Raw genomic sequence first — 17,128 nt, 5'->3', positions numbered from 1 at the left:
GGAATATTCAAAAATGTAAAAAAAATGATCTCCTAACGAGTATAAGTTTAAAAATCTGCACGATAAAAACGCATAAAAGCGCCAAAAATATCGTCGTACCGTGCAAAATCGTACGAAAAGGAACACTGAAAAATCTCAAAGATATTCTTCCATCCGAATAACGTGTGTGAACTGACCAAAAGAAGAAGAAGGGATACGTGGCCGCCATTATATTGTCAACCGATAAGTGCAGGTTATAGAAGCTACTGGTGTAGTTCACGAAACTTGCGGCCCCATGAAGAGGCGGCAATTCCCGCAAAAATAATGACTCTTTGTAATGGTTCGCCTCTGCATATCCGTTGTTTCGGGCAGACACGGCGTGGTTAATTACGGGGCAGCCGACCGCTCGCGTAATTATTCGTCCTCGAAGCGGCGATTATAAAGCGATTATCGACAAGGATCAGGCTGTTGGCCTGCGAAGGAAGCAGGAACGACGGTTCCGTGGAAACGGTCTGTCTCGAACATCGGTTGCATTTTCTTTTCAGTCTCTTCGAGTTTGTCCGGCGAACATTATCGTATTCCGATGGAGCATGGCGCAGATTCGCTTCGGAGAAAGCGAATTATCCAGGAGCAGGAAGGTTTCGGATCTTGGCTTTTTAAATTTGTCTTTTGATGAGATCGTCGAAGAGATTGGATGGAAAGATTGGTGAAAAGTTGATGAAGCAGATTGGATTCTTCGATGGGATTCTTCGCAGTTAGGGTTCTTCGATGTAATGGAGTTTTTCGATGAAAGTGGATGGATAATTCGTTGAAAAGGTGAATTATTCTTCGATGAGAGGTGGTGGAAAATTCTTCGGCGAGATGGATTATTCTTCGATGGAAGATGACGGTGAATTCTTGGAAAAGGTGAATTATTCCTCGGTGAAAGGATATAGATTTGGGTTTGTGATTTTTTGGAAGTCGATGGGAAGCTTTTGCAAGTGCATGTGCTCAGAGTTTGATCGTTGTGTTCTCGTTAATCGAAAAGTGGATTCTTAGGTCGATGATTAAATTCGGCGAACAGCGATGGAGAATTGCAATATATTTTCTTATTTCGTGGATTGTATTCTGATCTATTGCCGAAGGCTTCTAAATTTGCATAGCAGAGATTATCGAGACATCGATCGAAGAACTCTTCGACTTGGATTTTTATGTTCTTGTTAATTGAATTTCGAGGAGTTTCAAATAATCGAACATCATCGAACATTCAACGAAGAATGTAGGATTTCTTCCATTTGGCCTTCTTCTAACCGTTCCGTTTCGAGGCTGGCTGGTGAATGAAACGCACACACGTGTTGTCGTGAAGAGATGATATAATTTATTTCGCTATATCGTTAGAACACGAACTGAATCATCCGTATGACCGTACAATCCTACGCTTTTTGCACGTCGAGTAAAATCACAATTCTTTTATGTACAACGTATTTACAAAAACGGACCGGTTAAGCGTGCAAGCCGATCGTTCGTCAAGAAATCACGATCCATATCGCGATCTAGACGAGATTTTCCAGTGATTCGCTCGTCCATCTGTTCGAATCTCGTCCAGATCGATTCTAGTCGCTTCAAATATCGGTTAAGTATCGATAGAGATGCGATACGTGCGATCTGAAAGGGACTAAAAGACATTTTTCATTTTTCATTGTAAAGGGAGAAAAAATAAAAAAAGGAATGGAAAAGAGACGAAGATTTCTCGTGAACGATCGTTTTTCGGCTGACGCGCTCAGCTGTCCCGTAAAATATAATCGATATAATAATTTAAATCGTCAGTACATCTCGGACATCGATTTGACAAAGGGAAATACTGGTCGCTCGTGGGACAACGACGTTAAATACAATTCGCAAGTTACAATTCGAGTTTACACTGGGATTGATTCTTCATTCATCTAAAAAGGATACGAAGTTTGGCACTCTCATTTTCCCCTACGTTTTTTTTCCTTCGTTTCTTCTTTTGCGGCTTACGCATATTCAGATACGTTATGATGCACGAATCGATATTAATAACGTGAAAATTGTTCCTCGTATTGTCTTTGTGGATAAAAAATGGAAAAGGGAACAAGGCTACTGTATAAATGTTACGAGTATCTATAACATCCTCACTTTTAAGACAAGATACTTATTTTCAACGAATTTCATTGTAAAAACGCGTGCTGAACGTATCATAATTATCTTCCAAGTGCATAGGATATGGACAGAGACCGATATAGTTCTACAAATGCTAGAAGTCGATGAGTACATCGTAACACGTTTTATGTCAGTAGGCCGCGCGTGTTCACAAATTGTTAACCCATTAAGCATCGAAACGGTATAAAATTCGCGAAAACGCAACATCGTCAAGTAACAAAAAAAGAAAAAAAAAAGATTTCTACGATTTCAAGAAGAAACTTTGATATACTTTTATCAACACGTCGACTCGTTCGAATTTCATAAAATTAGAAAAATAAAAATAAAAGGAAAAATATAAAATATATAATCATAAAAATAGGGAAAAAAGATAGTATGGGAAAAAGTATTAAGCAAACCCTTGAAATCCCCTTTCGATTCAACCGTATAAATTAATTAAAAATATATCGCGAATAAGATGTTGCGTGAACGCGACAACGATCCTCGATGGATTAACAAGCACTCGTTCTCTTACTCTCCGTAACTCTATTTGCATCTCGACCATTGCGATCAGCTTCCTCGAAAAGCGATCAAACGCGCTTTTCATCGACGAATTATTTACAGACACGTACACACACCCACACATTCATTCACGCACGCATACACAGATACGCGTCCTCCCGTCTCGAACAAAAGATCGATCCTTCCGTCGTCTACTACGCGGAACGCAGGATCCGCCTGTCTGATCCACCACGGATCACAGTCTACGATTCTTCTCGATATTTATTTATGTACACGAGAGCTGACTGTCTCGCCATCGGACGATCTATGGCAAGATGCGTGTGAACGCGACGATCTATTTGTATGAGGATTAAAATTCGTGAAAATCCGATCCCTTCTCCCCGATCGAATATTCCAAAGGAACATCCTTTCAGCATCGGATAGTTCCAAAAGAATATTCATTCTCTCGCGCGCCTTTCCGCGAATCGATCGAGGAACTATGGTATAAGAAAACATCGGGGGGAACGATGAAATTGATATCGCCGCTGGGAGAAAGGGGCGCAATTCCGCCGAGAGAATAGGGGAAAGTTCTAAAGATCGAGCAAGTTCTTGTAAACGTTTCTGGTTTTTCCGACGTTTCCGCCGGAAATCGATCCATTTGGCTTCGTCCAAAGTTTCGAAGAAACAATACCTCCATTACCCAGCTTCCGTGGCGCTCGAAACCCCGCGCAATTCCATCGATCCTCCGGAAAGCAGTTTGCTTCGCAAACGAGTTTCTCACCGGGGTTCTTCGATCGTTTCCGACGCGAGAACACGGGAACGGATACGAGGAGCTACGTCAGTCTTGCCAATAGGGAAATCCGCAGTCTTCCGGTGTCGTTCAACGACGACTATAGGAATCGTCTTTGCCATGACAATTCCACGATCGAACGATCACGATCTTTCTAGCGAGACGTAAATTTAATTGTCTTTCCACGCGTTTTTCGTCTCGTTTGTGTTCGTTGTTGCGATCTTTGGAAATCCGTGGGACACGCAATTCCTTGACAATTCCATTGCCGTTGTTTTCGGTTTTCGGTGACTCCTAGCCTCTTCTATATGGCGCTCGCCTTTATTTTTATTTCCGTCGTGTTCTGCTAGAGAACCTTCGGAATCTCGGCAATTCCATTTCTTGAACTATCCGAGCAATCAGCGAGTATTGACTCGTGAATTCTTAAAAATTGCGATAGACGCGCAATTCCGTAAAATCTCTCGTCGAACGGCAACATATTTTTGGTTTTCACCGACAGTTCTGTCTCGCAAACACTGGAACTCGTCTCGTGCTTTCACACGACATCTACTGCATTTGCAATTCCATCCAAGTTTCTCTTTTACATCCAACTGTATCCTCCTCCTTGCAGTTTCTTCGAACTCGACGCTCCGCACTTTACGCGATCTTTGGATGTTCGCGATAAGAATAAAATTCTTGACTCGACAATTCCACCAATTTCTTCCCGTTACTCGTGTTTCTCTCGGTGAAGCTTTTCGACGCATCAGCCTCTTTCACTTTAACGTCCGCCATTCCACAATTCTTGCGGTACTCGTAATTCCGACAATTCCAACGCAATTCCAAGGTTTCGCCTTCCCTTCGCTCTCTCGCGATTCGAAATTTAAACCTCGATTTTAACTCATCGAGTGGCACAGTTGACAGCGGTCGTTCTTCGTCGGTCAGACGCAATTCCCGGCACCTTAGTCCAGGCAGAGAACGTCTAGCTACGCCTCCGAACCGCTGGAACACTCCTCCGCTTCTGGATCGATGTGTTCCTCTTCCTCTTCTTCCTCGTGGTGATAATCACCGGTCTCCTGTTGCCATTTGCTCACGTGATGGGTGTTCTTATTGTTGGAATTGTTATTCGCGTTCCCGCCTCCACCGCCACCGCCACCACCACCACCTCCACCGCCCCCAGATTGCTGCTGTGCCTTTGCCTCCTCCTCCTGCTGCATTCGCTTGTGCTTCGTCCGTCGGTTCTGGAACCAGACCTTCACCTGTAACATACAACAGCAACTTTTCATTCATTTAATTCTGATTTCTATCGTAGGATTGTAACGCGATGTTAATGAATTAGTAGATTAATTGCAAGATCTCTGCTCGTCTCTCTTTTATCTTCATTTTTTGTTAGAGGAAACAGATCAACTGTTTAAGATGAAATTTCTATCGTTGTCGGTTTTTGGCACAGTGTGCCATAGAATCGTTGATTTCTATTATTAAAATATTCTTTCAGTACCGGATGCTCGGACGACGAAGAATTTTATAAAAATCAAAGGAACCTATCAAAGAAAGGCGTGTGCAAACTATTTCCATTGCAGACTTCTCTATCTGGCACTCGTACAAAATGCAATGACCGAAATACGCTCACAATGTATTTACCAATTTGTGAAAGTTCAGAAATAAAGTCGTAAATGTAAAAGAAACGTTGTGCATGTAATGGAATATCTCGTTGGATACTTTCCCATTAACCTAAAACGATATTCTATTACTAGAAAACAAGAATCAAAAGATCGTAATTTAAATGTCCTAGAAAATATAACTAGCCTCCTATACACTGACAGTTATTGTACCATCATACACCGTAATACTACATATGTTAACACAGCGACAATTAACCTACATACAATATCCAATTCCTATAATCTACGTACCGACCACTCCAATTTCCTTGTCTATTTTTATTCGATAATAACAATCGATCGCAATTTTCATTGACCTGCAACCTCGATCGATTCAAACGACGTCTCATACGCCTCCATATCGAAGAAATAAAATGTCTTTTCGACGAAGAAGAACTGAAATTCCTCTTCGACGGACAACAAATAAAATTCCAATCCAAACGAAAAAGAGAGAGAGTGAAATTCCAGTCCAACCATGCCTTTCATCTTCGCGCATCGCAAATTATACAACGATACGGCATAAACGATTCGACGATCGTAGTTTCGTGATCTCTAATCATCGTTTTCAACGTTCTCGGACCAAGTGGAAATTCTGCAAGGGCTATCGACCCTCGAGCTTCGGCAAATTAAGTGGCAACTAGTTATAATCCACCCCAAGTGTATCAAGGAGCCACCCCTTAAACAGGGTGTATCCGGTTACAATGGGCCGTGTCGTTGACGCGGAACCCCTCTCGTCGAGGGTTGACGAGAAAAAAGGGAGGGACGAAGCGAGTGGTGCGACGATCGCAGAAAACGCGCATTGTCCTCGAATTGACTGTTAGATACACATTGTCCTGTTCCTGCTTCCTGTTTGCCGCAGAAGGGTTGAAAGGGGCTCCATTTTCGAATTATCTACGCGTGAAATCAGCATTGTCGCATTGGCTGCTGCGTGGATAGAAAAGGCAGGAGAGAAGGATGTTTGTCTAACTAACGTCACGATCCAACGTGTTTCTGACATGACCCGGATTAGTCGCTGTCCACGACCCAACCGAGAGTATCGAAACGATCTGGCGAAGGGGTGGATACGCTTTGGCAAATGGAAAGCGTGATATCGATGGAACAGCGTTGCGTGGATGGTGTTTAGATGGAGTTTAGGAGAACGAGGGTGAATGGACGTTGGGAATAATGGTTGTCTTTGGAAATTATTTAGGGTGAATTTAGAGTACGAGGAATTTTTCAGGCTGACCTAAATTTTTCGCCGATTGCGTCGCGATTTATAATTTGTTCGAGGTTGGGACATTTCGTTCGGCTGATTTTGGTACAAAGGACTCGATGCAAAAGTGATTTTTTTTTTAATAGAGATCGATTGTTTCGGTGTAAAATAATTGTACGTTCAAATTTACTGAATTCTCTTTTGAAATTAGCAGAAAAGGACCTGTGGTCTTGTTGTTCGTTTTATGGTTATATACTTAAAATTTATACGATATTTTAGAAATTTACCAATTCGACATAAACGTTTTATTTAGGTAATTATAGGAAATCGAGATTGCTATAATACAAATATAGAATTTCCTTTCAACCAACCTACCAAAAATTCTACAAATAGTTTCACCCTCTCCAAGCATGTGACTCCAATTCTTCGGTCTATTACGTTACCATCAACTAATTCAATTGTCCCTAATAAATCGAGTTTATTAAGCCAATCGAAAGACCGGAACACTCTGAGGGTGGATAGAACGCTACAAAGTCATCTACCGCGTAATGATATTGTTTCAAACAAATTAAAACAAAAATGCCATGGCGTTTCAAAAAATTACTTGATCAATTTGATCAAGAAAACCGGTTCATCTTATTCTAAAATTTCCACAGCGATTACTCGATTAACCGGGCCGTTCTCCTAAGAATACATCGTGAAATTCTTCCGCCAATTCCATTAAAATCCCACAAAATTATCCGCGAAAGACCCCATTCGCATAAATGCCCACTTACCCAAACCTTTAAACACCGCTAAAATCATTATACCTCCAAAAGTAAACGAAACCAAAGAAACGAAGCAAGCGCTAAAATCATTCATCGCCGCCTCAATTTTCCAAAACCAAACTACAGCCTATCACAGCTCGACAATTCCACCCCCAAGAATCCACCTCTGGCTGGAAATCCAAGGCGTAACAAACATCTCGGGCGCCATACTACGAATAGTAAAATCTTTGGAAATAAAATCACGAGGAAGAGAATCGTGCCGGTATAAATCGACCAAGCTGTTGGGAGCTTTTATGCGATTTTTACAACGCGCCTCTGTAAAATACTGGCGTCGATGGAGCGACTCAACGGGGGTGGTTGGGGGAATATAACATAGACCATACATATATATATACATACAGAGAGAGAGAGAGAGAGAGAGAGAGAGTCAGGTTAAACCGAGTGTAAATCCAGGCGGCATAAGGGGTTGGAGCAGAAGGGGGTTGGTTTCGAAAGCGTTCGAGCTTGATCCTGGGGAATAGGCCACGTATCTAGGGGTGAGAAGGGGGTGGCCGGGGTTTCCGCGTGCGTGAAGATCCGCCAATCGGCTTTCAGGACCGCCCGCGGTCGCCATGGCAACCCTCGGGGACATAGGGTGATTACGAAATGGGGGTAACTCGATTAAACGTACGACACAGTCCTGCAGGGAGCGTTCAAACGTTAGGGGGATGAGACTACGTTAACCAACGGGGTTGCGATTCTCTATTTGCCCTCTTAATCATCCGTTAAGTGCCACAATCCTCGAAAAGTTCCCCTGGGTACACAGACAACCCTAGCTACCCTTCCCTCTTCCTCTATCTGTGTCTATCTAGTCACATCGTCTGAAATTTCCCTTCCCATCCGTTCTTTCTCGTCGTACGTACTTTCGTTCGGCCATTAATTCCTCGGCTAATTGTTCGTGTTACGCGGGTCGAAGGGCGAGCAGAAGGGTGGAGGATAACACGGGGGAAGGAAATAGGTGGCTTAGAGGGGAGGACTGGAGGAGAAGTGGATTTGGATTGTGTTTCAGGACGTGAAAGTGTGAATGGAGTATCTCGGTGTAACTCGATAGATAGAACTCTGCCGATCGTCGATTCAACCAGATTCAAGAAGTAGGATCGTAGGTAAAATTGAAATTATATCGTAAAGATTTGCTGCATTCTCCGGATATTACGATGAGTACTTTGAATATCCTGTACATCGTTGCATATTATCTATATGTATTATGTATTCAAAAATTGAACTGTACCAAAAATTTTCGATTACACCCCATCTCACCACGTCAAGTCGAAATTAATATTGTCGATATTTACACTGATTTCCTACAATTCCACCAATTCTGCAAAAATTCAGAGCTAATTTTCTTTCTACAACACGTACGTAGGTAGTAATTTGAAACCTTTTTAACATTTGTTATACACGTTACTCATTGCTCTAACTAAACACTCGGAACAAGCTCACCTTACTATCCTTAAAACGGAACAGACCATTCTCAACCAAACCGAACTATTCTCCATGTCCATAAAAGACGCCTACTTATACACGAACCGACATACACGATGGGAACCTTGAAAGTACAAACTGCAAACATCCTTCAAATCCCTGCAACATCCGCCATTGAGATTGAGAAGCCTTCTCAAAGCCTCCAATTTCCACCAAACCCATCCAAGATGCACCGCTCAAGTTCCAACATTGCTGAAAGCCTCGCAAAAATAGCGTTGCAGAGGAAACGAATCGACGTTCGATGTAAGCGGATAACCGATCAGTAACGTGGCCTTCCAACCGTATCTGCGTATTTCTATCGATCGAATTACCACGTGGATTACGGCTAATATCAATCGGGCAGAATCGCGAAGCATCGCGCAAACCAGCGCGTCGTCGTAGCGTGATCTTCGACGTTGGATAACGAGGCTGTGCACACGTGTATAACCATGCGCAAAAGTGTAATTGAAGTTGCTCCTGGTACACGTTCTAAGTGACAGGTGGACACCTTATACGCGAATCGAGGCAGAGGTTCGATGCGACGGCGTCGGTCTTCGCTTTGGAAGAACGCTCTCGGCACAGGTGTGCGTGGACAAGTCACCGTGGCAGAAGTCGAGGCGGTTTAGGAGCGTCTTCTACTCGCCGGGAAAGGAGTCGCGGCCAGTACCGACTGTATGACCATATTTGCGTTTCGGAAATTTCACTGATTGATGGCGACAACCTGATGGGCGTAATTGGCGTCCTGCGGATCCTTGGGGGCGAGAGCACGCCGATTGGGCGGTCACTTCGATTTAGAGCGAACGAGAGGTGGTTGCATCGTGTTGCTTCTTTTTTCACACGTCACGAAACCTCGTGATGATGAATTTTGGGGGGACAGTGGTCTCTTTTTCTTTTTTTTTTTTTTTTTTGTTTTTATATTTCTGCTTTCTCGAAGATTTAAAGTCTGGTTTCTAGAGATTCAGGTTGGATCGTATTTAAGATTTGGAAAGAGAACCAGTATTTCAGTTGTACGTATCGAAGGAAGATCGAGATTCTTTCTGCTAAAAGAATGACACGTTTTAAGTTGATTCTCGATATGTCTACATTCGATTTTTCATACAATCCGCTCACCTTTTGAAATTGAAACCACGAAAGGCGAACGATCTGTGTTACGAAACGCGACAATCACGATTTCCCTCAAACCCATCTGATAATTGGTATTCTAATTATAATACTACCACGTTCGGTTGTTCTCGTTACGAAATCGTCAGATGGTCGTATAAAAAAGGAAGAAACCAGAAGTCTAATCTATCGAAGACCTTTACGTCCACTGTTAAATATAATTATCGGTTCTTTTTATTGTCCATCGTGGAAATTGGATGTTCCCTAATGGAAATTAATACCGCGATTGTCATTCGCCATTTTCTCCTCGCCAAGGCATAGAAACGCCAGCTCCTCCATCGTTTTATTATAATTAAAGTTTGACACCACTTTGTCGAGATTTGTAGAACAAAGCTCCGATAAAATCACCGAGATTTCTTCGACACTTTGGTGAAAGCTTCCGGCATTTTGTTATTCTTTGATAAAAAAATCTTGCATATTGCCGAGGATCTTTAGGAAACTTTATCAAATTTTGATATTACTCGGTAGAGACTGGCTTGAAGATTTTTAAATTTGAAAATTTCCAAGCTAAATTTGAAAAATATCAAGCGTAAAATGCACTTAAATCTGATAGTATAATTTCTTCCTATAGACACTTTGAACAATTTCATATATCGAAATCAACTCACTAATCAATCAGAAACATGGCATCCCAAACCTTTAAAACGAACCAACACATTATAACAATATTCATATTTTATTACAACGTAGCAATAATTATACACTATCCTTAATTATTTATTTATATCAATTCCAATTTCCTTGAAAACCTTCAGTCTGTGAAATGCATAAAATAAGAGGCATAAAAAGACGCGATAATTACGTAAATTAATAATTTCACAGAATGAATTCATATATAACAAAAGCAATGAACAAACATATATATTTGTTGCCAATATCGTACAAAATTTGTAGCACGAAAATTATTAAAGCTCACAGTGTATCAATTTTAAACTTTCTTTCATCCGCCACTGTACGTAGAGACTTTGAAACTCCCAAACATGCCCATACGAACTTCGTAAAATCAATCGTTCTATGAAAACTCTCCAACGATCCATCCACCACACTAACGTCATCCAACGTCCTACCAATCAAATTCCACCCGAAATATTCGAAAGCTTGCAAAATTGGAAAAAAGAAGCATCTTGCTCGCTTGAAACCCTCAAAAGATCGTCCCAAAGCAACGATCAAACGAGAGGAATTAAACAGACACGATCTCCCTCATAGACCATCCGTGTTGGAGATACGAAAGAAAAACAGGCGTATCGTTTTTCCCCCGAATGAAATCCGCGGGTCTGCGACGACTGGCCAATGGCGGGTGTCCATAGCGCCCCATAATCCCCCAGGGCCTGACCAGTCACGCTCGAAACATTATTTTTAATCCCGTGAACGCGTCGCGACGAATCCACACCCCGCCGATCGTGCCACGGCTAAATAAACCCGACGATATTATTTTTCAATTGTCCACGGGCACACGCACACACGCACGCACACAGAGGAGCGCGCACGCGTGTTTTGTTAGGACGAAATTGAGCGTGATCTGCGCGCCAAGGGGTGGCAATTTCGCCGGATGCGCCTTCATCTGCGTGCAACATTTTTTATTGTCGACAAACGAGATGGTTCCGTTCGGGGAGCTTTGCGTGCGAAATCGATGGAAAATAGATATAGATATTATACATCGGTACAAGTTTCGAGCATTTCGTATACATCGTACGATGATTTTTCTCTTTCTTTTCGTTCACTGGCTTTTATTTCTGTTTTGTTCTTTTTACTCTGTTTCTTTTTTTTTGGAAAAGGATCGCAAAGGATTGTAAAGGATTGAAAAGCGTGGAATCGACGATGGTGCTTTTAAGAAGAGGAAATGACGATACTTGGGACTTGAGAATGGTTGAGATCATACGTGGTAGGCAGAATTCTATAATGAAGCAATCGCGTTAGATGTATTATACGTAGACGTAAATCGGAGGAGATCGAGGGTTGAAGATTGGATTAATTCGTAGTCGGCTTAAATCGACGAAATTCTAGTAGCAGTTTAAAAGTTACGATTCTTTGACCAAAATCAAAAATCTAACGGAAGAATAGCTATTGTTCGTTGATTAAAAGATCTGTAAAAATGTGTACTACACTCGTACCATCGCCAATCTTAATCTTTACAAAACTACCCTTATTCTGTAACATACGTCGTTAAAATTTCCCATTCTCCGTTAATATTAATATTATTCACTGGAGAATATAAGAGACACTATCGCCGATAAAATCTAAATATATTCACGATGGTCATACGCAACGATACCTTAAAACAAAACCTTAGATCCCGAATCGTCCAATTACCTGCAACGAAACCAACCGAAGTTAGAAAATTAAAACACGCAACGTAGCTTTAAAAACTTGTAAACTTCGCGTTAGAATAATTGTCGCGTCTTGGAACGGTAATCAAAGTCAAATACCACGACTAAGAAGAGACACACATGGTCCAGACGAAATCCAACCGATCGATCGGAAAATATTGGCGAGGCAAGGCCGCCAATTTCATCGAACACACACCGTTTCTGCCTGCTGACGTGTATTTACCAACGGTTGAGGATTTTTTCCGGCGGATTTCCAACAGAATTAAAAAAGGGATTGATATTTTGCTAACGGGATACCAAACGTCACGTTTCCAAAGAGTGGCGCGACACCTGCGTGGATTAACGACACCAGGTTGCGACGCGTGCAGGGTGGAGACGCCGAATCAATACGACAAAGAGGGGAAAGATTGATCAAATACAGATCCTTCAAGTTTGGTCAATGGTAGATATCAAACAGCAATCATTGTTTCATCCCTTTGCGATTGATTTTTTGTTTATCCTGAAACGTCGCTAAAAAGATCTCGGATGGAACGCGTGTACAGATATCGTAGGTTGTAAGTCAGGTTTGTTGCGACTTCTAATCTATTAGGTTGTCCGAAAAGTTTCTTTCGCTTTAATAAGGAAATAACGGATGCACCACCTTTTTCCGTTTTATATTATTTTATCGAATTACGCACGGTACGTTTTGTTCTATCGAAATGAAGATCACAACGTTCGACAGATTAGGTTTCATGTTTGTCTAAAGGTTTGTTACATCGTTGTAAAAGAGAGACACTCATCAGACAACCTACTTTGAAGCTGAGATATGTGCAGAATACGAGGTATTTTATAATTATAAATTATAATTATAGAAGGAATTGTGAATGATTTACTGTGACGATAGAAGCTGATACAGTTTCTAACATTTTACAAGCAAAATGAATTTCAATTCGTTCTGATATTTAATGTCTAAATAAAAAACAAGCGCAGTGCTGCGTTCTTCGTAAAGATGACGATCATCTTCGAATTATACTTTTCTTCGAACACCTTTCGCGGATAGAAAACGATAAAATAGCGCGGAAAAAGTAATCGACCGCAGACTTCAAGCTTCGAATAAAGAATGAGACAAGATATAATTTTCACGTAGAAACGAACGTATCACCACGCATTCTGCGTAAATGTGACGATGATTTCCAAAGAAAATGAACCTTACGCATTTCCTCTAACAACCTTTACGTGAAGAACCGATGAAACGACGCATAAGTACAGTCAATCGGAAAACTCGATCCTCGAACGAAGAAAATAACGGACACTTTATTGAAAATAAAAGAACGATATGAAACACTTTCAACAAGGCCATCGACAACAAATTTCCAAACAAAGTGTTACTCAAGCAGCCTTGCAAAGATTCCAAAAGAAAGACTTCCATTCTCGTCTTGCAGAACAAGAAGCATAGTCTCGTCCCTAAAGTGTAACGATTTCTTCGAGCGATCTCGAATCGGCTCGAAGGAGAGCTTCCTCGCGAGTAGAGGCCGACAGTATGCACACGAAGTCGACGACACACGACAGTGACATGCCAGAATCGTGACGAGAAAACCAACGTCCTTTCCCCTCTGTTCCTTCCACGCAACCAAAAGGGATGAGGAGCGAGTTTGAAAGAGAGGAATCGTTTTGCTTCGCCACTGCACCGCGCCTATCGTTTACGCCGATCGTTCGAATCGGGAATATCGTTCGCGTTTCGCTTCCTTTCCATCGGCCTTTGAGCTTCGCCGATCGTTTGGAGCCAACTTTCGCCAATTTTCTTCCCGAAGGAATTTTTTTTCAAATCACACATATACTTACACGTCGAAACGTTCTGGACGATGTATAAATGGACTCTGGCGAATTTTCTTCTCTGAGAATTTGTTCTTTTTTTCGAAATTGTACATAGATGTATATATATTGGAAGGTTTAAGATATACGAATGAACTTTATAAATTTTCTTCCGAAAAGAATTTTCTTCTTTTTTTTACGTTATTAACACACCTCGACGCGTTCACACGTGTGCCATTCGTGAATTTTTTCTCTGGAAGAAAACGCTTTTTATTAAATCGTAGGTGTATGGGAACCTTGCGACAAATACACGGAACATTAATCGCAATTAAAGAAAAAATCTCCTTTGATATAATTAAATTTTTATTTGACGATTGCTAGTAAAAAAAAAAAATACCTAAATATAATTAAGATTAATTGAAACACTTTTTCTTTCCCTATCGCGCATATATTATACAAAGTATCAAAGGATGTGTGTCAACAAGCACGTAATCTAGACAAAGAAAGAGAGAGAGAAAGAGAAGACTCTCCACGCAAATTTCGCCGCTTTAATTACCCATTGTTCACGTTCTCTCTCGAAGAGGCGTTACTCGCCAAGCGTAGAAACAAGACAGGCCTCCCTCATTGCCATCTAGTTAGCATAATATCGTTTTTATGACGGAACGATAAGCGGCTCGTAAAACGACTGACGGGCCACGAGAAACCACGATATATAAGTATGTACTTACACACAGGTCTCGATAGCGCCATAATAAATATACAAGTTCTAATCGTTTTCTACGCGTTTGTCATTTGGGAGATTAATTTTAAGGCTGAGAGAACAAATGGTACGAATGATAAAATCCTTGATACTGTGCATTTATCGTGCGTAAAATTAAATTTTAGCATCGAGATCCGTATGCTCTCGTTAAATCGTATCACTATACGAATATATTCATAAAGTGGAAAATTTTAAATACGTATAAAAATGAACATCGTCCAGATGAAAAACGAAGATTACGTAGCCTGTTCCAATTCTATCCCATTTTAGATCAACCAATCTTACGCAATCTTACGCCAGACCTGAAGAAACGAAAATCAAAGTTTCGAATCTATGAGTTATTTGGTGATACTTGTAGGAATCTAAATTCGCATAAACATGCACAGTCTAATTACAAACTTTTCGTTATCCTGTTAAAAGTTGACCGTTGCAAGAGCTTAGAAGTCGCTACTTTCAGTCAGCCGATTAGCTCGACTCTTTTCCAAAATCTCCACCAACGATCGATCTATATACCATCCTCATCCCAGATCCTAAATCTCTGCCAAGAATCAAGAGAACGAAGACTCGAGCAAGTTCGAGTCAATTCGTTCGCGGAAGACGTTCGCCGACACGGCTCGATGAATCACTCTTGTACCGTTCGATTCTCGAAATTCCGCGTTCCTGCTTGCCGGGAATGAAAATCACTAAACGGAAGGGGACGAAGAACGAAAAGGAAAAGAAAAGAGACGAAAGGTCGGAGAACAGGATAGAGAGGAAAAAGGAAAGAACGGTGCAGCGGCTACCGATATAATATCAAGCGGCTATTATTCTTGGCGAATACGCGCGCGTACCCTTTTGCCAGCCGTGTGTTACGTTGCCTCGTGGACGGTAATGGAAGAAGTTTTGCATATTATGCAGGCCGCGTGCGGATTCTCTATGCATAATGAGGCGTGTCGTCGCTGGACTAAGAATAAAGCATTGCGAATGCGCTGTCATCCCGATATTGTATGTGAACGTGGCCTCCTCTTCCTGGCGCAATTATGCGACCGATTCGCCGCACTACCCCCCACCCATCCCCTCGCTAATTATATTTCAGATTAACGCCGCTGAATACCACCGGGGGTCGTCCATTTCCAACTTCGTTTCGATGGAATTCATTAATGGACCGCTTCCAAACGATTGCAACAGACGATACGCTCGATAATATTAAACTTGTGAAAGTGCAAGCTTGCTTCTTGGAATTTTATTTTTGTTCCGTTCAAATACTTTTCTAACGTAGGAAAATGAGTCAGCGTTTGAATATTCTCAGTCGAAAGTGTTATCTGAATACGCTAGGTATCGTGAGACTTTGAATTTTCGTTTAACGTTCATTAATCGAATCTATTAATCCGAGCGATTGGAATGCAATGCTTGAAAATAACTGAATGCTCGATGATAATATTATCTCCGTGAAAGTGGAAGCTTGCCTCTTGGGATTTTATTTTTGTTTCGTCAAAATACTTTTCTAATAGAACGATCCTTGCTTGAATATTCCGAGTCGAGCTGAATTTCGCACTAACGTGCTACTGTGCGTGTCACATGATATCGTGAAACTTTGAACTTTGGTTTAACGTTTAATAGCGGGGTTTATTAATCCAAGCGACTGGCATGAAGGATGTCTGATATTATTGAGACTGTGGAAGCTTGCTTCTTGGGATTTTCCTCCTGATTATTTAGCTATCTGGTTCTCGCAAGAAGATCGATATAAATCGAGTTTAATTTCGAGCTAACGTGTATATCTTGATATCTTATTACGTGATGTATTTTTGCTATTTGAGATAATTAATACGTTAGAATGTTTGAAGCTAACATGTTGATATATGTTAACATGCTAACATATTTGTCTTGATATATTCGATATTCTAAGGTATTCAAAATCAAAACTAAACTCATTATAATACCCACCTATAAAATGAAATCTCAATTACTGCGCGTTAATTTTTCACTAATATACTAAATACGGGTGTCATCGGTGTCAACGACGAAATGAAAATTTCGTAAAACACAGCTGTCGTCAATGATCGAGGTCATGCGTCGATAATTGCGTTCCATTTAGCCTTGTCATCTTTTTACGTTTGTGAGGAAGGATTTATGGGAATGTACGAGTACTTGAAAGGTTAATACTAAAATACTTGGTTACGCAAAACATTTAAAAAGCCATCGGATTACGCACACCATACAAAAAATCGGTCTGCCCCAATTTTAATTCACACGTTCGAAACGAATGTTGCATGAAAAACGTGTGATGATTTTCCCTAGGGACTTTTGTGCGTCGTTGGCTACAATAGCGCCAAGGCCGCTTAAAACTGGGGGTCCCTAACCTGACGCACGATAATTGACGCAGAAATCGGGCTCGATAAGAATCCCATGATCTTAACTAAAACGGTCGTTATTTACATTTTTATGGAACCGGTAATTTGAACTTGGAATTAATTTACCGAAGTATTTGTAAGATATTATAAGAACGAGGCAAAGCGAGCTGCGCGGCAAAGATTGAATTGCAAATGACCACGCAATTCAACACGGCAACAAGTGTGTACTTTCTTGGGTTACTGATGAACCCCCTGCG

At 41.2% G+C, this 17,128-nt stretch overlaps 1 protein-coding gene across 1 annotated transcript in view; it reads right to left on the bottom strand.

Annotated features, from left to right (window-relative positions):
- Nucleotides 1-1,311: 1,311 nt before the first annotated feature.
- Nucleotides 1,312-17,128, bottom strand: part of LOC100742756 (homeotic protein empty spiracles-like) — a 55,096-nt gene continuing 39,279 nt past the window's right edge. The window contains 1 exon segment of the mRNA XM_012387146.3: nt 1,312-4,641. Coding sequence (XP_012242569.1) covers nt 4,369-4,641 — 273 coding nt within the window. The 3' untranslated portion in view covers nt 1,312-4,368.

This window comes from Bombus impatiens, unplaced genomic scaffold (genome assembly GCF_000188095.3).
Source record: "Bombus impatiens unplaced genomic scaffold, BIMP_2.2 scf_0452, whole genome shotgun sequence".
NCBI lineage: Eukaryota > Metazoa > Arthropoda > Insecta > Hymenoptera > Apidae > Bombus > Bombus impatiens.
Note: the sequence above shows the minus strand (reverse complement) of the source record. Positions and strands in the feature narration are given on the sequence as shown.